The following is a 25069-nucleotide window of genomic DNA, read 5'->3' as shown; positions in this document are numbered from 1 at the left end:
GAGCTCCTGATATATTTCATATTTTTGGGGGTTTTAGAATGAGATAAACACTCTAATCGAAAAAGAATTCCAGACAAGGGATGAACAACAACTCTATTCATTCAGAAAAAAAGTAACTTTGCGCCTCAAGTTAAGAAGTTTTGACTCTAGCTAGCTAGCTACACAACAAAGACCGAGCCAACAGACTAACAAGCTAGCCAGAAGAAATTAACTAGAACAAACCTAGCAAGGGGAGTTAATACAACTACATCAAACGACCAAACTGAGTGAGTAAACCAAAAAGGAGCACAGACTAACTTTAAACATATCTTCTGTTTTTTTGTGTGTAGATTTGTCACTCTTTTTGCTGGTTTTTGAACTAAATTATAGTTAGCTAGCAACATCAGCAGACAAACAAATCGGTTGCTATGGCAACAGGTCAGCAGAACAGAGCAGCAGCAGCAGTAGTAGCAGAGCCCACGGGCACCATGTCCCCACTCCCCCTCAGCGCTGAATCCATTCTCTACCCTCCAGAGGCCAAAAATGACACAACGAGGAAAGCTTTTAAACAGACACTACTAAAGGGGAGGCCAGAAACCCTTTTCGCAGACCTCTACAAAAACGGTGATGTGAGTAATCTCATCTTTCTCACTGACCAGCCAAATGCTTGGCGCTCAGCAGTGTGCTCTCGCTACCCATCCATAAAGAGGGAATCTGTAATGGGTGGAAGCTGAAAGTCAAAGAGACAGACGACCCTGACAGCACCATGGTGCCAGGTAACATTAGGCTGTTTGAAACAGACTGTCAGACCATTAAGGAGAGAGCGGAGAGAGAGAAGGACACCACCAGTGATATGCCCTCCCACAAGACAAACTCCACCAGCACCACCCTCACCCCTACTATCCCCACCCAAAAAGCCACATCCAGCATCTCTCTTCCCACCATAGTGGAGGACACGCCCCAGGAGGAGAGCGACTAAGGCCCTCCTCACCACCATGGCTGCCATGAGGGATGAGTTCACCAGACTGGAGGGAGAGGTGGTCCTGCTCAGGGAGAGCGTGAGCAAACAGCAACCAGACAACCTCACCTTAGAGGAGCTCCTAACCAAGGTGAGGACAGAGCAGGACAGCAGCCTTGCAACACAACTGAAAGAGGTTCAGCAAGAGAGAGACGGACTCAAGAGAGAGCTGGCTGATCTAACAAAGGAGGTGAGAGAGCTCCAAAAAGACAGGCAGAGCAGTAATAACAATCTGACCTCACTAAGAGAGGAGCTGCAGGAGAGAAAGAGAACAGAGGACAGGCTGCAGGAGAGAAAGAGAACAGAGGACAGGCTGCAGGAGAGAAAGAGAACAGAGGACAGGCTGCAGGAGAGAAAGAGAACAGAGGACAGGCTGCAGGAGAGAAAGAGAACAGAGGACAGACTGCAGGAGAGAAAGAGAACAGAGGACAGGCTGCAGGAGAGAAAGAGAACAGAGCACTGGCTGCAGGAGAGAAAGAGAACAGAGAACAGGCTGCAGGAGAGAAAGAGAACAGAGAACAGGCTGCAGGAGAGAAAGAGAACAGAGGACAGACTGCAGGAGAGAAAGAGAACAGAGGACAGACTGCAGGAGAGAAAGAGAACAGAGGACAGGCTGCAGGAGAGAAAGAGAACAGAGGACAGGCTGCAGGAGAGAAAGAGAACAGAGAACAGGCTGCAGGAGAGAAAGAGAACAGAGGACAGGCTGCAGGAGAGAAAGAGAACAGAGGACAGACTGCAGGAGAGAAAGAGAACAGAGGACAGACTGCAGGAGAGAAAGAGAACAGAGGACAGGCTGCAGGAGAGAAAGAGAACAGAGGACAGGCTGCAGGAGAGAAAGAGAACAGAGGACAGGCTGCAGGAGAGAAAGAGAACAGAGGACAGGCTGCAGGAGAGAAAGAGAACAGAGGACAGGCTGCAGGAGAGAAAGAGAACAGAGGACAGGCTGCAGGAGAGAAAGAGAACAGAGAACAGGCTGCAGGAGAGAAAGAGAACAGAGGACTGGCTGCAGGAGAGAAAGAGAACAGAGAACAGGCTGCAGGAGAGAAAGAGAACAGAGGACAGGCTGCAGGAGAGAAAGAGAACAGAGGACAGGCTGCAGGAGAGAAAGAGAACAGAGGACAGACTGCAGGAGAGAAAGAGAACAGAGGACAGGCTGCAGGAGAGAAAGAGAACAGAGGACAGGCTGCAGGAGAGAAAGAGAACAGAGGACAGGCTGCAGGAGAGAAAGAGAACAGAGCACTGGCTGCAGGAGCAGCTAGATCACCACTCTATGACCTGCCCTCACACAGCAGGGGAGCCCACCTCAACCAGCCAGGCCTCCCAGCCCGGCCTGCTGCACGCCTCCTCCCCAGCCCACAGAACAGCCTCCCACTGACAGCAGGCCCGGCACAGACCAGCCACACCCCAGCTCCAACACCCAACACCCACCAGCACCCCAATACCCCCTCCAGTCCAGAATAAACACTGGCTGACATCGTCCTGTTCATGGACTCAAATGGGAAGTTTGTTCAGGAAAATAAACTTTTCCCTAGACACAAAAGGAGAAAGGTGTGGTGCCCAACATCTTCCAGAGTGCCATGGAGCTGCTTGATAAGGCCCATCAGCACCCTGGACCCCCCAGCCACGACTACAGCACCACCAACCTCAATGCCCACCACAGCCAGCGCAGCACAGACCACCCCAGCCCAGCTTCAGACCCACCCAGACGAGGCCTCCCACCCTCCTGCCCCCCACCGCAGACCCACACTTGGAGGAGCCACAGCCCAGCAGGCAGAGCTACGCACAGGCTGTGAGAGGAGCAACTGGCCCAGCCCCCACCAACCAAATGAGTGACATTAAACAAATGCTGAGTCTAATATGCTCACATGTGATAGGCCGAGGGTCATGGTAAGATGAGCACAACAACTCCACCATCCTCACACTACATCCACCCAAGTGGCATGACACAAATGCTTAAATGATAAACAAATCGCATTTGCATAATAAGAGTTTACGTTAATTGAAAAATCCTATTTTAATAGTTCTGGTTGGATTGTGAGTGTTTGTCTCATTTTGAAGGTAAAGAAAAAAAAGTTATGAAATCTTTTTACGTTGCATGTTGGAATTTACAAGGGTTGAAGTCCTCTGCTTTTGGGCTAAAGAGCAGAAACCCAGACTTCCTGAAAGAAATTGATGATATTGATATTGTAGAACTCCAGGAAACATGGTGCAGAGGTGATGTTTCCACTGGCTGTCCACTAGGTTATAGGGAGATAATCCTACCATCCACTAAATTAAAAGGAATTACACAGGGCAGAGACTCAGGACAGGGCAGAGACTCAGGACAGGGCAGAGACTCAGGACAGGGCAGAGACTCAGGACAGGGCAGAGACTCAGGGGGAATGCTAATATGGTATAAATCTGAACTAATTAATTCAATCGAATTGATCAAAACAGGAGAATTCTTTATCTGGTTAAAAATCAACAAGGAGGCTATCTTGACAGATAAAAACGTCTTCCTCTGTGCCACATAGATTCCTCCCTCAGAGTCGCCCATATCAATGAAGAGAGTTTCTCCATTCTAGACGGGGAAATTAGTCACTTTCAGGCCTACGGCAACGTACTGGTCTGTGGAGACCTGAATGCTAGAACAGTGAAAAACAAAAATGGAGTACAGCTCGTGAAGCTCTGTCGAACACAGGGTCTCTACATAGTCAGTGGTAGGCTGAGAGGGGACTCTTTTGGTAGGTACACCTAGCTAATCCCTTGGCAGCAGCACTGTAGACTACTTCCTCACTGACCTAAACCCAGAGTCTCTCAGAGCCTTCACAGTCAGCCCACTAACACCTCTCTCAGGCCACAGTAAAATCACAGTGTATCTGAGAAGAGCGGAACCCAAACATGAAGCATCACGGCCCAATAAATGACATGGTACTAAACAGGCCTATAGATGGAGTGCAAACAGTACAGACATCTACCAAAACGCAATTAGTAGCCAAAAAATACAATCTCTCCTGGACAACTTTTTATCCTTAACATTCTCCTTCAGCAATGAAGGTGTACATTTGGCCGTTTGGAACATAAACTTTATATTTGACAAATTAGCCTCCTTGGCTAAGCTAAAGAAGCATAAGAGCAAACCAAAAATAACAGAAAATGAAAAATGGTTTGATAATGATTGCAAAAATCTAAGAAAGTCATTGAGAAATACATCTAATCAAAAACACAGAGAACCAGACAACAAAAATATACGCCTTCAATATGGGGAAACACTGAATCAATACAAACACACCCTAAGAACAAAAAAGGAACAGCACATTAGAAATCAGCTGGATGGAATTGAGGAATCCATAGAATCAAACCACATCTGGGAGAATTGGAATAAATTAAACAAACCTCATCAGGAGGAATTGGCTCTCCAAAATGGACATATGTGGAGAAATCACTTTGTAAACCTCTACAGCAATATAACAAAGAGCCCAGAACAAAAAGATATACAAGAAAAATCACAAATCCTTGAATCAGCAGTCAAAGACTATCATAATCCTGTGGATACCCCAATTACAGAAGAAGTATTATTGGAAAAATGATGCACTCTCCAACCCAAAAAGGCCTGTGGTGCTGATGGTATTTTAAATGAAATGATCAAATATACAGACCACAAATTCAAATTGGCTATACTCAACTCTTCAACATTATCCTCACTGCAGGTATTTTCCCCGATATTTGGAACCAGGGATTGATCACACCAATCTATAAAAATGGAGACAAATTTGACCCAAATAATTACAGAGGAATTTGCGTTAACAGAAACTTGGGGAAAATTCTCTGCAGTATTATAAATAGCAGACTACATAATTTCCTTGGCGGTCACAACGTCCTGAGCAGAAGCCAGATTGGATTTCTAAAGAATTATCATACAACAGACCACATTTACACCCTCCACACTCTAATTGACAAACAATTAAACCAAAACAAAGGCAAAATCTACTTGTGTTTTGTAGATTTCAAGAAAGCGTTTGATTCAATTTGGCACAGAGGTCTTTTTTATAAACTAATAGAAAGTGGTATTGGAGGGAAAACATATGATGTTATTAAATCAATGTACACTAAAAACAAATGTGCGGTTAAAATTGGCAACAAGCAAACAGACTTCTTCTCTCAATGAATTGGCAAAAACATTAGAAGAATCGGCAGCACCTTATATCACCCTACACAACATTGAAATCAAGAGCATTCTATGCCATTAAAAGGAGCATTAAAATCGAAATTCCAATTAGAATCTGGCTCAAAATGTTCCAATCAGTTATAGAACCAATTGCTCTATATGGCAGCGAAGTATGGGGTCCAATCGCTAACAATGAATTTACCAAATGGGACAAACATGCAATCGAAATACTGCATGCAGAGTTTTGCAAGACTGTATTGCAAGTGCAAAGAAAAACTCCAAATAACGCAAGTAGAGCAGAATTTGGCCAATAACCCCTCCTCATTCGAATAGAAAAAAGAGCCATCAAATTTTACAACCATCTAAAAACAAGTGACCCCAAAACATTCCATCACACAGCTCTGCAATGTCAAGAGATGAAACAAGAGAAGAGTCCCCTCAGCCAGCTGGTTCTGAGGCTCAGTTCACTAACCCAAACCAACTCCATAGAGCCTCAGGACAGCACTCAGAAAATCTGGCCCAACCAAATCATCACAAAACAAAAATAAAAATATATCACCTATGGAAAGACACCACAAAAAAGTAAACTTCAATGCTATTTGGCTCTAAACAGACAGTACATGGTGGCAGACTATCTGACCACTGTAACTGATAGAAAACTGAGGAAAACACTGACTAGGTACAGACTCAGTGAGCACAGTCTGCCTATAGAGACCGGTCATCACAGACAAACCTGGCTGCCCAGAGAGGACAGGCTGTGCTCACTCTGCTCCAGGGGAGAGGTAGAGACAGAGCTGTATTTCCTATTACACTGTAACAAATACTCAGACCTAAGAGAACATTTCTTTCCCAAAATTATAATTCAAATCGAAGAATTTGAAACTATAAAAGATTAAGAAAAAATCTAATATTTATTGGGTGAAAAGCCAAAATGTGCAGTTTTGGCAGCCAAATATGTGTCCTCCTGCCACAACCTGAAAAGTTTACATTGAAAAGTTCAAAGTAATGTCAATAATATTTCCCATCTTGTTTTGTTTTGTCTTTCATACCAGGTCATGTGTCTTCTCAGTCATGTTGACACTGGTCTACTACCATTACTTTAATGTATTGTTGTTCTCATTAATATTGTTGTTGTAGTGGTTGTTAATGGTAATTCCATGTCCACTACTACTATTATTATTGCTGTTGGTCCCACCATTTATTTATATATATTTTATATATATATATTTTATTTTTCTATATGTATACTTTGACAATGTAAGTAATAATGAACTTGCCATGTCAATTGAATTGAATTGAGAGAGAGAGAGAGAGAGAGAGAGAGAGAGAGAGAGAGAGAGAGAGAGAAAGAAAGAAAGAAAGAAAGAAAGAAAGAAAGAAAGAAAGAAAGAAAGAAAGAAAGAAAGAAAGAAAGAAAGAAAGAAAGAAAGAAAGAAAGAAAGAAAGAAAGAAAGAAAGATTATTTTGGAACATTGAGTGTAATATTTACTGTTCACTTTTTATTGTTTATTTCACTTTTGTTTATCCATTTCAGTTGCTTTGGCAATAAAGCCCCTTGAATTGAATTGTGAAGAGAGAGAGAGAGAGAGAGAGAGAGAGAGAGAGAGAGAGAGAGAGAGAGAGAGAGAGAGAGAGAGAGAGTGGGAGAGAGAGAGAGAGAGTGAGTGGGAGAGAGTCGAGAGAGTCAGAGATATGAGAGAGATGATGGCTAATGAGAGAGATGGCTTGAGGAAGTTGTGTGGATAAATAGGGAAATGTTCATTAGAGTGTAACCAAACAACAATATGCCCTGAGGTGGTCCTCACCTAACGTTCTCTTACTGTTATAGAACAACCAAAGCAGCTGAACTCTCCATGTTTTGATCGTGACTGAACATTTCCTAATCCAACAATCTCTCACACAGGCTCTCTAGTGTTACTTTAAGTCATGTTGGTACGTGGTAGGTACATTTCAGTGTTTTTCTCTCTCTTGTTTGTCAGAGAGAGAGAGAGACCCACCTGTGTGACTTCACAGAACTCAGCTCAGAAACAGGAAGTGTGGTTAACGAGTCAGACTACAGGAAGTCCCATCATGTTAACGAGAGCTTTGTGTAACATGCAGAGAGGTGGTGGGTGCTAAAGACAGCTACAAGGAGCTTGGTGGTGCAGAATCACAGTTTGGGAGGTATGTCTGTGTGTGTGTGTGTGTGTGTGTGTGTGTGTGTGTGTGTGTGTGTGTGTGTGTGTGTGTGTGTGTGTGTGTGTGTGTGTGTGTGTGTGTGTGTGTGTGTGTGTGTGTGTGTGTGTGTCTCAATGCTTGTTAATTATTGAGACTGAGCACTTTATATTGTTGTATGGTATTATAGGTGTGTTCCTAATAGTTACCGAGAACAGAAGAGCTTTGTATCTATCCTGAAGCACAACTGAACTTTGTGTGTATATCAATAGTTGTGTTGATGCTTATGTACTCCTCAGCCGGAAGTGTCGCCACTTGCTCTGACTGGTTAGTCAGGAGGGCAGTCGCATGTGCTAGCAAGGCAGAGGTCCTGGGTTGGAGCCTCGGTGTGAGACGAATCAGGAGGCAGCAGGATGTCCATTATACTTAGTTGTTGATCCTGTAGCACACCTGTTAACAGTAACGGTGACACCACACACAACATTTGGCTGTGTGTGTGTGTGTGTGTGTGTGTGTGTGTGTGTGTGTGTGTGTGTGTGCACGTGCGTGCGTGGGTATGGGGCGTTTAACGGGAGGTATGTTTGTGGGTGACCCAGGCCCGGGTTGGGCTGTAACTGCTGGAAGTTCTTCCCTGCGTATTCCCGATCAGAGTTTACCATTACACATCTATTAATAGGGCCTTCCCAGTCTCCTCTATGACAACCTGGCCTCAAATATCACTCTGACGCTCACTCTCTTTCTCCTCCATCAGCACTGCCACCTAGCTAACCACAGACAGCTCACTGGCGTTGGGAGCACCACAGTTTAGAGCTAGCTGGTAGCACCTGAGTTGTGGACTGACTCACAGTCAGGGATTATACTGGACTCCATGGGGCCTGGGGAAATAGGCTAGCTGAGGTTTACTAGCCCCTGGAGGTATAAGCTGTTTTGGATACCCAGAGAGTGCTGGTTTGTTTGGTCTTTAGTGCTAAATATATGGTGTTTTGCTTTAGGTACTAAGAGGGCTGATTAGTTTGTTTGTAATGTAAACAAGGGGTACTGGTTTGTATTTGTTTGGTGTACAATGTACTGGTCTGGTGGTATTATTTCTAGAGAATTGGTATAACTAATGCTGACTTGTGACGTTTTCTCTCATCCTTTCTCCCCCTCTCTCTCTCGCTCTCTCTTTCCCTCTCCCTTTCTCTCTCTTTCTCTCTCTCTCTCTCTCTCACTCTCTCTCCATCTATTTCTCTCTCTCACCCTCTCTCTCTCTCTCTCTCTCTCTCCCTCTCTCTCTCTCTCTTCCTTTCTCAGGGCGACGGGCAGCTCTTATCAGTACCAGAGGAGCGAGGCGTCAAGGGCGGAACTGCCACTACGAGCCAAAGAGCCCTCCTCTCCTCTCTCTCCCTCTCACTCGCTCCCTCCCTCCCTCCCTCGCCAACCCATCTCTCATCTGGAGAAAAAGGCCAGTCAGCGCGAGGGGGACTGTGTCAGAGAGGGGGCTGACATCCACACAAAGACTACTCTCCCCAAGAGAAGGACTAACTGAAGCACAACTCTTCACTGTGAGGATCACTGTTTCCGTGGCGAGAGAGGTTCTCCGAAGGTTTTCTGGAGGTTGTGTGACCATTGAGTTGAGGTTTTTGTCTGGAGGTCAGAGAGTGAGTGGTACCTGCAGCCATGTCTCCGTTCCTGCGTATCGGCTTCTCCAGCTTCGAGATGGACCCAGGTCTGGCCCACCATGAAGAGATGATCAACCCGTTCTGTGCTGTCTACATGAAGGAGGCTATAGACACAGGTCAGTTGGAGCGTGTGCGTACGTGTGCGTACGTGTCGGAGAGATGTGATGGGGGAAACATGGGAACCTCTATGATTTTCTGTAGGACTGTTGTCTCGCATGGGCTGCAAGTGAAGGAGGAAGTTGTGCCCAGTGAGCGTGTCCCTGTTTACTCCATCGACAGTGTCTATGCATTAAAGAGGGCAGATATATTTATAGACAGACATTTAATAAAACAGACCTTTCTTCTCCAGGAGTTCCATTAGTGTAAATGGGCTTATGATTCATGTCAGTATTACCTCTAAATAGCAGTACTTCAGAGTGCTAATGGACAGTTGTGTTTCCTGACTATATTTAACCGTTGGTAAAGATGACAGTTACAGGGCTAAAAACAGAGAGAGACGTGGGGAGGAAAGAGGAGGGAGCTACGTAGTTTTTCCCCATTTCTTTCTCACTTCAACCACAGAGCTGTTCTGGTAGCTGGACAGAGATAGAGCGGTAGAGAAACGCTGTGTGTGTGTGTGTGTGTGTGTGTGTGTGTGTGTGTGTGTGTGTGTGTGTGTGTGTGTGTGTGTGTGTGTGTGTGTGTGTGTGTGTGTGTGTGTGTGTGTGTGTGTGCGTGCGTGTGTGTCTGCATGTGTGTGTGTCGTGTGTGTGTGTGTGTGTGTGTGTGTGTGTGTGTGTGTGTGTGTGTGTGTGTGTGTGTGTGTGTGTGTGTGTGTGTGTGTGTGTGTGTGTGTGTGTGTGTGAGAGAGATGTGCGTGGGTGTATTAGTTCACAGGAAGACCTGTTATTCAGTTTCATTTCAAGTCAATTTGATTTCTGTACTGCTTTTTGCCATGCCATCAAAAGGCCCAGACAAAAGTAAATAGCAGTACAGTATGATGTTTACCACCAATATTCCAATGTTGGTCTAGCTAGCCTACAAGCAGCTGCAAACTGATTGCATTCAGTTGTGCCAACAGAGCGATTGGAAACTGAACGGAACACCTTACTGAGGAGGAGTGTTTTGGGTCTGGAGTCAGAGTAGTATAAGGGAGTCCTTACTACGAAGCTGTGACTGGCTCAGACTCGTTTCTTAACTCCACTGTGGCTAAAGCACCTAACAGAAAAATGAAAGCAACACCTCAGTCAAATGTCATTTAACCACTACAGAGAGAATAACAAACGAACTGATCATGACTTGGGCTGACAAAAGTCTACTCAGAGGTGTGTGGGACTTCTAAAGCAAAACATATCGCCCTCTCATGCCAAAGGCGGATTGGAAACATGATGAAAAATATGAGTTGTCTGTCTGGGGAGAATTAGACAGTTTTTCCCTGTCAGAGGGAAATTATTTTCAGTGTAGACAACAGCTGGTTGCGTTGTCTCTGTCCAGAGCAGACAGTGATAGAATTACCATTCTATGGTAGGAACATGCATTTCTGGAATGGAATGCCTGTCAAATGACTAGTTAAATAAAGGTTACATTTAAATGGCTAGTTAAATAAAGGTTACATTTAAATGGCTAGTTAAATAAAGGTTACATTTAAATGGCTAGTTAAATAAAGGTTACATTTAAATGGCTAGTTAAATAAAGGTTACATTTAAATGGCTAGTTAAATTAAGGTTACATTTAAATGACTACTTAAATAAAGGTTACATTTAAATGACTAGTTAAATAAAGGTTACATGTAAATGGCTAGTTAAATAAAGGTTACATGTAAATGGCTAGTTAAATAAAGGTTACATGTAAATGGCTAGTTAAATAAAGGTTACATGTAAATGGCTAGTTAAATAAAGGTTACATTTAAATGGCTAGTTAAATAAAGGTTACATTTAAATGGCTAGTTATATAAAGGTTACATTTAAATGGCTAGTTAAATAAAGGTTACATTTAAATGGCTAGTTAAATAAAGGTTACATTTAAATGACTAGTTAAATAAAGGTTACATTTAAATGGCTAGTTAAATAAAGGTTACATGTAAATGGCTAGTTATATAAAGGTTACATTTAAATGGCTAGTTAAATAAAGGTTACATGTAAATGACTAGTTAAATAAAGGTTACATTTAAATGGCTAGTTAAATAAAGGTTACATGTAAATGGCTAGTTAAATAAAGGTTACATTTAAATGGCTAGTTAAATAAAGGTTACATTTAAATGGCTAGTTATATAAAGGTTACATTTAAATGGCTAGTTAAATAAAGGTTACATGTAAATGGCAGAAGGAAAATACTTTGAAGTGAAAGTGAAAGTTGTACATCACAGGAGGCTGCTGAGGGGAGGATGGCTCATAATAATGTCCCGTAACTGAGCTAATGGTATGGCACCAAACACATGGAAACCAGCCATTACCACCAGCCTGTCCTCCCAAATTAAGATGCCACCAACCTCCTGTGGTAGAGACAGACCACTCTTTGCTCCTGGTCAGGTCACATGTCAAGAAAAATTTAGGACCAATGACAGATAGACTAATGTCAAAATTCTTGTCTGTTTCTACCTGTCTATCTCCCCCCTTTACATACACACCCGTACCCCTCCAGAGAAGGGCCAGGTGTACAAGCAGAAGAAGCCCACCATGTACCCCCCCTGGAGCAGCACGTTTGACGCCCATGTCCACCGGGGCCGTGTCATGCACGTGGTGGTGAAGGATAAAACCGCTGAGCTAAAGTCTGAAGCCATCGTGCAGCTGGACACCCTGGCCTCACGCTGCAAAAAGGAGAACGGCAAACTGGAGATCTGGGTAAGACAACTGTCTTAGGGTTGGAGCGATGGGAATGTGTTGTGTCCACACAATTTGATATGGGGATATATCTGTCTCATTTCTCTCTCTCTCTCTCTCTCTCTCTCTCTCTGTCTCTCTCTCTCCTCTCCATCGCTCTCTCTTTGTCTCTATCTATTGAATTCTCTATCTCTCTCTCCCTCTTTATCTCTCTCTCTCTCTATCCCTCTATCTCTCTCTCTACCTCTCTCTCTCTCTATCTCTCTGTCTATCTCTGTCTCAGGTGGAGCTGAAGCCACAGGGCCGTCTACTCATGGAGGCCAGATACTACTTGGAGAAGAGTGGTGAGGGTTCAGAACCATTGTAGACTTTGTAATGTCTGCGTATGTCTGTTCCTGTGTGGTTACAACCATTCCAGAGCCCCATCTTTTCCCCATAGTTTCTGTCAGTGCCCTCTCATGTTGGGGTCTTATTAACACGCTCTGAAGGGTTATAAAGTCATGTTGTAGCAGGTTATGAGGAAACCTCTCAGACGTCTGTCTATATATAAAGTCTCACCACTGCTCATGATCAGCACTCAGAATGCGTGGTCCATTGATTGTCCAGTACTAATCATCTGATCATTTAGCCCTTTCAATTACATTACTCACAAATAGAAAGATATTCACCTTTACCCTTCCTCTTTCTATCTCTCTGTCGTTGCCACACACACACACACACACACACACACACACACACACACACACACACACACACACACACACACACACACACACACAGACTGGCAGAGGGACATTCCTATCATGCGTTCACAGAGGAGCGTGTAAATATGACTCGCATGTCTTTCTCTTCCTCTGTCTTTTAACTGTGACAAGACTATGCACTGTACATAACTTTCATGTGTGTGTGCCTGTTTCCCAGACGCCACAGGTTCAGGTGAGGGAGATGGATTTGGAGAGAGAGACAGGGATCCGGGAGTCTTTGCCCTCCACGCACGACGCGGAGCCATCAAACAGGCCAAGGTCCATGAGGTCAAATGTCACGAGTTCAGTGCCACTTTCTTCCCCCAGCCCACCTTCTGCTCCGTCTGTAAAGAGTTTGTCTGGTACGTCCACTGAGCCAAAACACTACACACTGAGGATACCAAACATTAGGGACACCTTCCTGATTTTGAGTTGCCCCCCCTCCCCTTTTGCCCTCAGAACAGCATCAATTAGTCGGGGCATGGACTACAAGGTGTCGGAAGTATTCCACAGGGATGTTGGCTCATGTTGACTCCAATGCTGCCCATAGTTGTGTCAAGTTGACTGGATGTCCTTTGGGTGGAGGACCATTCTTGATACACACGGGAAACTTTTGAGGGTGAAAAACCCAGCAGCGTTGCAGTTCTTGACACAAATCGGTGATCCTGGCACCTACTACCATAACTAATTTTTGTCTTGCCCGTTCACCCTCTGAATGGCACATACTGTACACAATCCATGTCTCAATTGTCTCAAGGCTTAAAAATACTTCTTTATCCTGTCTCCTCCCCTTCATCTACACAGATTGAAGTGGATTTAACAGTTGACATCAATAAGGGATCGTAGCTTTTACCTGGATTCACCTGGTCACCTGGTCAGTCTATACGATACATTACCAAAAGTATGTGGACACCTGAACATATCATTCCAAAATCACGGGCATTAATATGGAGTTGGTCCCCCCTTTGCTGCTATAACAGCCTCCACTCTTCTGGGAAGGCTTTACACGAGATGTTGGAACATTGCTTCCATTCAGCCTCAAGACCATTAGTGAGGTCGGGCACTGATGTTGGGCGATTAGGCACTGCTCGCAGTCGCCGTTCGAATTCCTCCCAAAGGTGTTCGATGCGTTTGAGGTTAGGGCTCTGTGTAGGCCAGTCAAGTTCTTCCACACCGATCTCAACAAACCATTTCTGTATGGACCTCACTTTGTGCACGGGGCACTGTCATGCTGAAACAGGAAAGGGCCTTCCCCAAACTGTTGCCACAAAGTTGGAAGCACAGAATCATCTAGAATGTCGTTGTATGCTGTAGTGTTAAGATTTCCCTTTACATGGAACTAAGGGGCCTGGCCCAAACTATGAAAAACAGCTCCAGACCATTATTCCTCCTCCACCAAACTTTACAGTTGGCACTATGCATTGGGGCAGGTAGCGTTCTCCTGGCATCCACCAAACTCAGATTAGTCTGTCGAACTGCCAGATGGTGAAGCGGGATTCAGCATTCCAGAGAACACGTTTCCACTGCTCCAGAGTTCAATGGCGGCGAGCTTTACACCACTCCACCCGACACTTGGCATTGCGCATGGTTATCTTAGGCTTGTGTGATGCTGCTCGGCCATGGAAACCCATTTCAAAACCTAGTACCTTTTCTGTTTGTACAGTGTGTATATCACAACCTAACGTTATTTAAAACCTAGTACCCCTTCTGTCTGTACAGGATGTATATCACAACCTAACGTTATTTAAAACCTAGTACCCCTTCTGTCTGTACAGTATGTATATCACAGCCTAACTTTATTTAAAACCTAGTACCCCTTCTGTCTGTACAGTATGTATATCACAACCTAACTTTATTTAAAACCTAGTACCCCTTCTGTCTGTACAGTATGTATATCACAGCCTAACTTTATTTAAAACCTAGTACCCCTTCTGTCTGTACAGTATGTATATCACAACCTAACGTTATTTAAAACCTAGTCAATTGGAGTGCAAATACTATATCGTAATGACATCATTCACATAGATCCTCTCTATTTTTTTCATTGTCCCTCTGAAACAAACACTACAGTATTTCTATTTAAACATTATCCACATCATCCAGTGTTTCTTTCCTGATTCCTGTTCATGTTGTGTTTATTTTCCCCATAGGGGTCTGAATAAGCAGGGTTATCAGTGTCGACGTGAGTATCTCTGCTCTCTCTCTCCCCTCATCTTCTACCTATTCCATATTCTATCCCTACACTCCTCCGTCCTCTCTCCTGTCTACACTCTCATCCCCCCATCCTTGGTCTTTCAGAGTGCAACGCAGCCATCCACAAGAAATGCATTGACAAAATCATCGCCAAGTGCACTGGGTCGGCCATCAACAGCAAAGAGACCATGGTAGGCCTGTACATTGTAGTCCGTTTCTATACAACGATGACAATAAGGGATCTTGAGCATTTTGGAGCATCTTGGATTTGTCATTATATTTAGTTGCTAGGGTTCCAATAATAGTGGCAGTAAAATGTGATGTGTCCACTTTGTCTTGGTGTTTGTGACATGAGGAGCCTCAATTTAAACGACTGGAGGTCCACTTAGATTGCATGCAGACAGACTGACGTACAGTGTATCTGGGCTTCTGGGGACTGTGGTTTAGCTCATAGGTAACACACTTGTTTATTGTTGGTTAAAGTCAACCACATACACACTGACTGTAACTTATTCTCTCTCACAGTACACACTGAGACAGTGGGTTGGTTCCTCGAAGCAGACAGCTCTGTGGTTACCGTACTCACTGTTTACCAGTACTCACCGATCCTAGACAGAGAAAAAAATTACAGTTTTATCCCAGGGATTTTACTTCCCTAAAACGTCCAAAGCAGTTGTTGCCTACTTCCTGTGTCATATTTCAGTGGCAACAAAGGGTTGTCGTGCGGCGGTTTCAGGTGACCGAGTGTGTTTGCTGTGTGTTGCAGATCCACAAGGAGCGCTTTAAGATCGACATGCCCCACAGGTTTAAGGTGTACAACTACAAGAGCCCCACGTTCTGTGAACACTGTGGCACGCTGCTGTGGGGACTGGCCAAGCAGGGACTCAAGTGTGAAGGTGAGAGGACAGTCCACAGGAGGCTGCTGAGGGGAGGACGGCTCATAATAATGTCTGGAACAGAGCAAATGGAATGGCATCAAACACATGGAAACCATGTGTATGATGTATATGATACCATTCCACCTATTACGCTCCAGTCATTACTACGAGCCCATCCTCCCCAATTAAGGTGCCCCCAACCTCCTGTGGAAGAGACCCTGATCACATTATAAGATCACATCACTGTCATTACACAATCACATCATACCATTGCCAACTCAAATCATAACAGTACCCTATCAAACCATTATATTGCACCATACCTTTTCACATAATTCCCTATTTCACAATGTATTGATTTCATCATCCCGTTCCATCTGTGTCTGTATACTGTGTAACCATGTGTGTTGCCCATGCAGAGTGCGGTATGAACGTTCATCACAAGTGCCAGAAAAAGGTGGCCAACCTGTGTGGAGTCAACCAGAAACTGATGGCTGAAGCCCTGGCCACGATCGAGACTAAACAGCAGGTCAGAGTTCAGGGGTCGAGGGGTGAGGAAGTCAGTGCTGTCCGACAGATCCACAATAGCTCCAAAGTGCTTTGCATGAAAAAATATTACAAAAATGTATGTTGATTGTAAATAAGGAATCTATCCCTGCCCGTTATACAGATACTGTAGCATTGCGTTATGTTATTAATTGTTACATCTGTCTATGCATTTTCCTATAGGCCAGGGGCTCCAGAGAGAGTGAGATCTATAGTCGAGGCGGGCCGGTGGGTGTGGGCCAGGCAGGGGTGGTGCGGGAACCTTCAGGTTTAGTGGCAGGTCTCCCCCCCAACCGCAGCCACCGCAGGCCGAAAAGGTTAGGAGGCCACACATGGTCAACCTGGTCATTCATGCAACTGTGAGGACTTTGTAGTCAACTTGAGACTTAATAGGACTAAATTACTATCTCCCCTTCTCTCCACCCCCCACCCCCCCACCCCCTCTCCAGAGCAGCAGGGTATATCGTGGGACACCCCAGCGGAGGGGGACATGGCTGCCCCTGTGATGGAGGAGCCTGAGACGCTGTACGCCGCCCCCCAGAAAAGACCACCTTCACAAGTTCACCCTGGACAACTTCATCCTGCACAAGATGCTTGGCAAAGGCAGCTTCGGCAAGGTACCAGAGAGAGGGAAACCACTGCACCTATTGAGCCCCTAGATTCACTGGGGGTATACATTGTCTATCTGGGCTTATGACATATCACCATAAACTGAGACATGGGTCTAGTGTTTCTATAACATAAAATGAGTTTACATCGACGTTTAGATTTTAGTCATTTAGCAGACGCTCTTATCCGAGCCAGTACATAGATTTTCATTTTTTTTTGGACGTACTGGTCCCTCGTGGGAATTGAACCCACAACCAGTTTCTCAGTCCATTGATAACTAGGACATTTATCAAGCCCAGGTCTTGTCTCAGTTTATGATGATATGTCTCGCTCTAGCTAATGGAAACCGTGCAGATGAAAGTGTACTTCATTATTTACAGGGATTGCATTGTGAACAAAGATACACTGAGTGTACAAAACATTAGGTGGAGACAGGTTAAAAAGATTGTATGGAATTTTCATAAAATGTAAAGTATATAGAATAATCAATAAAGACGTTTTGAATAAACAAGCTAGAATGACAAAGCTTTAAACCATTATCCTAAATATAACCCATCAACTTAGTGAATACCATTGGTGTTGAATATGAGTGTTTCAGCATAATATATCCTTTACATTTTTACACACTTTTATTGATTTTACTCTGTCAATATGTTTTTATTGCAAATGTGTTGGTGCCAAACTGTTGGCAGTTGTGAAACAAGTCAATAGTTGGAAGAGTTGCAGAGTAAATTGGAAATTATATCATTGTTGATTAGATGCTTTTTTCATGAATTAGGCTGTTTTCTCTTGAATCGTACGGTCTATCCACTAGAAACCAGTGGACAACATGGACACAGATATTAAGCTAAAGAAAAAATACATATTGTGAGTGAAAACATTTTAGAAAAATTATTCCGGTATAAATTACCAAAATGACCATAGATTACCAGCAAATATACTTAGATAAATTAACAGTAGTTTTTCAACGCTAGTCATAGTGATGTGATGTTATGAAACCGAAAAAATATAAAAGTGCGACTTGTGTTGCTTGGTTTTTGAACATGTTCTAGCCATGCTCTGTGTTCCTGGATCCAGTGTACTAAAGAGACTTCGTGATTGTACTTAGACGTTGCCTGACTGATCCTTCACCTCCATTTGACCAGCCTGAATAGCTAAAGACAGTGATTTCCTACATGACGTATCATCCGTGTGTGTTGCTAGGTGTTTTTGGCCGAGCTGAAGAGCAGTAGACAGTTCTTTGCGGTGAAGGCTCTGAAGAAGGACGTGGTTCTGATGGATGATGATGTGGAGTGTACCATGGTGGAGAGGAGGGTCCTCTCCCTGGCCTGGGAACATCCCTTCCTCACACACCTCCACTGCACCTTCCAGACCACGGTAGCACACACACACACACACACGCACTCAACACACACACACAAACAAACCACAGGTTTTGTTGATATGACTGTGTTGTGTGTGTGACAGGAGAACCTGTTCTTTGTGATGGAGTATCTGAACGGAGGTGACCTCATGTTCCACATCCAGAACTGTCACAAGTTTGACGTGCAGAGATCTACGTAAGTTAACCCATACACACAACCAGGCTATGTCTACCACACACACAGACACACACACACACACACACACACACACACACACACACACACACACACACACACACACACACACACACACACACACACACACACACACACACACACACACACACACACACACACACACACCCTCCATTCTCTCCACCCATCCCTCTCTCCTCACATCCCCTCTCCCTCCCTCTGGCTGTAGGTTCTATGCTGCTGAGGTTATCTGCGGCCTCCAGTTCCTCCACTCCAAAGGCATTGTCTATAGGGATCTGAAGCTGGACAACGTGTTGTTAGACTCAGAAGGCCATATAAAGATAGCAGACTTTGGGATGTGTAAGGAGAACATTGAGGGAGACACGCGGACCTGCACCTTCTGCGGAACACCTGATTACATCGCCCCAGAGGTGACTGCATGTTCACCATCACTATAGGAATCTACACTCTTACTATCAGCATTTCAACCCTTAAATCAACCCTCATTGATTTGTATCATTAATCAGTTTTCGATAAACATCATGAAGTGATAATGATGATGATGATGATGAAGAGATGTCATGTTGAACTGAATGGTCATGTTTTTTTTAGATTCTGCTGGGGCAGAAATACGGCAGCTCAGTAGACTGGTGGTCGTTCGGGGTCTTGCTGTACGAGATGCTGATTGGCCAGTCTCCATTCCATGGTCACGATGAGGAGGAACTGTTCCAGTCCATCAGGACAGATGACCCCTGTTACCCCCAATGGCTGGCCAAGGACGCACGAGACATCCTCATCAAGGTCTCACTCAATGCAACAACTTGGTCCACTCACTGCAATGCCACGACGAATGAACTACGGCAACGTTGTCCTCTATGCACCAGACTACATACATCAACATGAATGATCGACGGTTGGGATGGATGTGACCTGTACTGTGTGTGTCTGCGTGTGATTGGTTACCTTTCATGAGGGTGCTCTGATGTCTTTTTCCCATTGGAGTGGAGGTTGTGACCTAGGCATCCTCTGTCCTGATGTGTGTGTGTGTGTGTGTGTGTGTGTGTGTGTGTGTGTGTGTGTGTGTGTGTGTGTGTGTGTGTGTGTGTGTGTGTGTGTGTGTGTGTGTGTGTGTGTGTGTGTGTGTGTGTGTGTGTGTGTGTGTGTGTGTGTGTGTATACAGTTGAAGTCGGATGTCTACATACACCTTAAGCAAATACATTTAAAATCAGTTTTTTACAATTCCTGACATTTAAATCTAGTAAAAATTATCTGTCTTAAGTCAGTTAGGATCACCACTTTATTTTAAGAATGTGAAATTTCAGAATAATAGTAGAGAGAACGATTTACTTCAGCTTTTATTTATTTCATCACATTCCCAGTGGGTCAGAAGTTTACATACACTCAATTAGTATTTGGTAGCATTGCCAAAGCATCGCAAAGTGTGATTACCCAGTAAAGTTAATTTAAAATCTGGTATGACGGGTGTTCTCAAGAGATATTCATCTATAAATGTTAGATTGACAATATACATTTAAAAAATCGTTATAGTATAGTAATTTAGGGAAATGCAGCATTGTTTACCGGGACGCTTTTGAGGGGAAATTATGTAGTCAACGTCAGACAGAGATGTAAAATGCTGTTTTTATATATAAATATGACCTTTATTGAACAAAAGAATGCATGCATTGTATAACATGATGTCCTAGGGGTGCCATCTGATGAAGTTTGTAAAAGGTTAGTGCTGCATTTAGCTGTTTTTTGATTATATGTGATGCAAGTGGTTGGTCGGAAAATGGCTATGAAGCTGCTTTTTACGATGGACTCATCTAATATAATCTAATGATTTGCTTTTCCTGTAAAACCTTTTTGAAATCGGACGACGTGGGTCGATTCAGGAGAGGTGTATCTATAAAAAAAAAAAAAAAAATTAAATTAGGATATTTTTTTAATGCTAATTGGCGATATGATTTTTCGCTGGATTTTGATCCCGCTAACGGGATCAGACGCTGAAGAGGTTAAATTAATAAACTTGGGTCAAATGTTTTGGTTAGCCTTCCACAAGCTCCCCACAATAAGGGGTGAATTTTGGCCCATTCCTCCTGACAAAGCTGGTGTAACTGAGTCAGGTTTATAGGCCTCCTTGCTCGCACACGCTTTTTCAGTTCTGCCCACAAATGTTCTATGGGATTGAGGTCAGGGCTTTGGGATGACCACTCCAATACCTTGACCTTGTTGTCCTTAAGCCATTTTGCCACAACTTTGGAAGTATGCTTGGGGTCATTGTCCATTTGGAAGACCCATTTGCGACCAAGCTTTAACTTTTTAACTTCCTGACTGATGTCTTGAGATGTTGCTTCAATATATCCACATCATTTTCCTTCCTCTATTTTGTGTAGTGCACCAGTCCCTCCTGCAGCAAAGCACCCCCACAACATGATGCTGCCACCCCCGTGCTTCACAGTTGGGATTGTGTTCTTCGGCTTGCAAGCCTCCCCCTTTTTCCTCCAAACATAACGATGGTCATTATGGCCAAACAGTTCTGTTTTTGTTTCATCAGACCAGAGGACATTTCTCCAAAAAGTACGATCTTTGTCCCCATGTGCAGTTGCAAACCGTAGTCTGGATTTTTTATGGCGGTTTTGGAGCAGTGGCTTCTTCCTTGCTGAGCGGCCTTTCAGGTTATGTCGATATAGGACTCGTTTTACTGTGGATATAGATACTTTTGTACCTGTTTCCTGCAGCATCTTCACAAGGTCCTTTGCTGTTGTTCTGGGATTGATTTGCACTTTTCTCACCAAAGTACATTCATCTCTAGGAGACAGAACGCATCTCCTTCCTGAGCAGTATGAGGGCTGCGTGGTCCCATGGTGTTTATACTTGCTTACTATTGTTTGTAAAGATGAACGTGGTACCTTCAGGCGTTTGGAAATTGCTCCCAAGGATGAACCAGACTTGTGGAGGTCTACCATTTTTTTTCTGAGGTATTGGCTGGTTTCTTTTGATTTTCCCATGATGTCAAGCAAAGAGGCAGTGAGATTGAAGGTAGGTCTTGAAATACATCCACAGGTACACCTCCAATTGACTCAAATGATGTCAATTAGCCTATCAGAAGCTTCTAAAGCCATGACATCATTTTCAGGAATTTTCCAAGCTGTTTAAAGGCAGTCAACTTAGTGTATGTAAACTTCTGACCCACTGGAATTATGATACAGTGAATTATAGGTGAAATAATCTGTCTGTATACAATTGTTGGAAAAATTACTTGTGTCATGCACAAAGTAGATGTCCCTTCCGACTTGCCAAAATTATAGTTTTCTAACAACAAATATGTGGAGCGTGTGCCTCCCGGGTGGCGCAGTGGTCTAAGGCACCCGGGAGGCCCATGGGGCGGTGCAAAATTGGCCCAGCGTCGTCCGGGTTAGGGAGGGTTTGGCTGGCAGGGATATCCTTGTCTCATCGTGCACTAGCGAGTCCTGTGGCGGGCCGGGTGCAGTGCACGCTGACCAGGTCGCCAGGTGTACGGTGTTTCCTCCGACACATTGGTGAGGCTTGCTTCCGGGTTGGATGTGCATTGTGTCAAGAAGCAGTGCGGCTTGGTTGGGTTGTGTTTCGGAGGACGCATGGCCCTCGACCTTTGCCTCTCCCGAGTCCGTACGGGAGTTGCAGCGATGAGACAAGACTGTAACTACCAATTGAATACCACGAAATTGGGGAGAAAAAAGGGGGTACATTTTTTTTTTTTTAAGAAATATGTGGAGTGGTTGAAAATCTAGTTTTAATGACTCCAACCTAAGTGTATGTAAACTTCCGAGTTCAGCTGTATGGTGTGTTTGTTTTATAGCTGTTTGTGAGGGAGCCGGAGAGGAGGCTGGGTGTGAAGGGGAACATCCGTCAACACTCCTTCTTCAAAGACACAGACTGGAGCGCTCTGGAGAAACGAGAGGTGGCGCCGCCCTTCAGGCCAACTGTGGTACGTACATCCTCAGACTGCGAGTCTGTGTGTTTGTTTACGTGTGCATTTGTATGCATGTGTGTGTGCTCGCTGTGTGGGTGTGCGTTGTAACCTCTCCCCTCTCTCCTGTCCATACAGAAATCCCCCAGTGACGTCAGTAACTTTGACAAGGAGTTTATCAATGAGAAACCCAGGTTGTCGTATGCAGATCGTACCCTCATGAACAGTGTGGACCAAACCATGTTTAACAACTTCTCCTTCGTCAACCCAGCTATGGGCCACATCAAAGGCCCCTGACCTGCAATAACCTTACAACAACCTACCAGCAACATATTCACAACCCATCAACAACCCACTGTACCAGCAACATATTCACAACCATCTATTACCTTCTGACATCCTATTCACAACGCATCAATTACTCATTACAACAACACATCACAGACAGGAGTCAAGGACACTTACCTAACAGACCAATAACGTATCCACAACCAGTCAATAACGTATCCACAACCAGTCAATAACATCTCACCTCAGCTCTTTCATACAGCCAAGGTGTACAGCAGTGGAGGCTGATAAGGGGAGGACGGCTCATAATAATGGCCGGAACAGAGCAAATGGAAGGGCATCAAACACCTGGAAACCATGTGTTTGATGCCATTCCATTTGATACCATAACACTGATTCCGCTCTAGTCATTACCACGAGCCCATCCTCCCCAATTAAGGTGCCACCAACCTCCTGTGGTGTACAGACTACTTTAGGAGTCACTACCCGATTGCCCAGATTGTGTGGAATACTGAGAATGTTGTATTGTACTCATAACCTGTTATTCAATAGTGTCTGTTTTATCCCTGCACATAAGTGTCTGTTCAATCCACTTTAACCATTTACTGAGACATTTTCTATTTAATTCTGAGTGTATCTGTAGTTTTATTAAAAAGAGCCACGGTTAGGCAGTTAGCCTAGTATATTAAAATGTGTTTTCCATTGGTATTGCTCAGATCCAGGTAGATTGTCACAGTATCGGAAGGTGGAGTGGTTGGTTTCAATGTACATGGATAAATTCATGGTTTATGTTTACATGATTCTGTGTTTTATAATTGCACTTCAGAGGCATGTGATCGCTGTGACTAAATTATTATAGATGCCTAGATTCAGCAGTAATTATTTGTTTTTTATCCTGTACATTAAAATAGGATTTTTGTAAATACATGTCCCATTACGTACTTGCATTCAAGCATGAGTTTGTGTCACAGAGATCGAGGAGAATGAGAATTTAGTTGAAATACTAAAACCGCTATCTTCCTGCCTCTCTCTCTCCCACTCTTTCCTTCCTGTGCCTTACCCTCTCAGAGACTGACAAACAGGTCAAAGTTGCTCTTTCTATCTGCAACAGGGATCCTGGTGTTACACTGTGATATGATGTACTATTATCTCACTAGCGATAAAGGTCATTTATGATTAATCTGTGATTAGATACAGTACCACGACAGTTCTGTGCATTCACAGGACAGATCAATAGCAGTGCCCTTTCTCTCCAGTGGAGGGCAGCATTGTGGTAGACTGACTCATTCATTCACTCACTCACCCACCTGTAGCCTACTGTCTATGCATATATGACTCTATCTTCCCTCCCTCCCTCCCTCCCTCCCTCATGTTTGTTCCTCATTCCGACAAATCTCTCTCTGCCTCACCCTGCCGCCCCACCATCCCTCTCCCCAGCGCTGTGGTACCCTGGGACAGACAGACTAATCTGAGAGCGAGCGATCCGTCACTGACCCATAATCCACTTAGACACAGCAGCAAACTATTTCCTGCCACTGGCCAAGGTACAGTCGCCACTTGACAGCCATGTCACACCAACAAGGGTCGAGATGGGGATGGCAAGCATTTTAATGTAGAGCTCCAATGTACAGAGTGCTGAACAGAAGCTGGACTATAAATGTCGATCTGAAATGTTTAGAAAGGTCTGCCCTTTGAAATAGTTTGATAAGATACTGTTTTTATAAAGGTGATCAAACTGTCTGTATCTTCTGGTGCGGTGTTTCGCAAACCTCTCCTGGGGTACCCAGAGCCTGTCCACGTATTTGATGAATCCCAGAACGAACACAGCTGATTTAACTAATGAGGGGTTCGATGATTAGGTGACCATTTGAATCAGCTGGGCTTGTTCTGGAATACATGAATGAAGTGGACTGGCTGGGGCTACTCGAGGAGAGGTGTGGGCTAGATCTAGGAGACCATTTGACTTCGTTCCCTGATAATTATATCAACACAGATGCATTTACACCCAGTGACCATAGGAGGGCAGTGTACTACCACATATCCCCTCATTTCCTCACAGGAAACCCACAAGTCATGTGGCTAGCTGAGCTCACATTATGGATGCTGTGACTCAGTAAGAGTGACTCATAGCTGGAATGTTTTGAATGTTTGATGTTATCAGTGGACAGGACTACACGCTTTCACTGTCTGACGTCATGTATGTAATCTATAAATATGGAGTTATGGAAGTGGACGGCATTATGAATTATGTATTATTTTGAAGGCGGAATGGATTGAGTGTCCTATATCTATAATGTGACTGCCAGTCAGACAGAACGTTTACTGTCTCATCACTACACAGGTCAATGTTCATCTCTATACATCTGCGCACACACACACACACACACACACACACACACACACACACACACACACACACACACACACACACACACACACACACACACACACACACACACACATATAAGCGTTTCGCTACACTCGCATTAACATCTGCTAACCATGTCTATGTGACCAATACGATTTGATTTGACACGTACAGGT

The 25069-nt window shown here is 44.1% G+C and overlaps 1 protein-coding gene across 1 annotated transcript; it reads left to right on the top strand.

The window, feature by feature from the left end:
• Positions 1-6842: 6842 nt before the first annotated feature.
• On the top strand, positions 6843-23448 carry LOC106609272 (protein kinase C, theta). Its single transcript, XM_045722025.1, is given in 18 exon segments — positions 6843-7307; positions 8592-9075; positions 11579-11778; positions 12041-12101; positions 12679-12862; positions 14651-14682; positions 14799-14884; positions 15460-15589; positions 15991-16100; positions 16301-16397; positions 16522-16652; positions 16654-16734; positions 17930-18103; positions 18194-18285; positions 18515-18716; positions 18898-19086; positions 22127-22255; positions 22376-23448. Coding segments are annotated over 17 exon segments (2175 nt in total). The 5' UTR covers positions 6843-7307; positions 8592-8957; the 3' UTR covers positions 22535-23448.
• The last annotated feature ends 1621 nt before the right edge of the window (positions 23449-25069 follow it).

This window comes from Salmo salar, chromosome ssa07, assembly GCF_905237065.1.
Source record: "Salmo salar chromosome ssa07, Ssal_v3.1, whole genome shotgun sequence".
Lineage (NCBI taxonomy): Eukaryota > Metazoa > Chordata > Actinopteri > Salmoniformes > Salmonidae > Salmo > Salmo salar.
The sequence above is the reverse complement of the archived record's forward strand: the minus strand, read 5'-3'. Positions and strand labels throughout refer to the sequence as shown.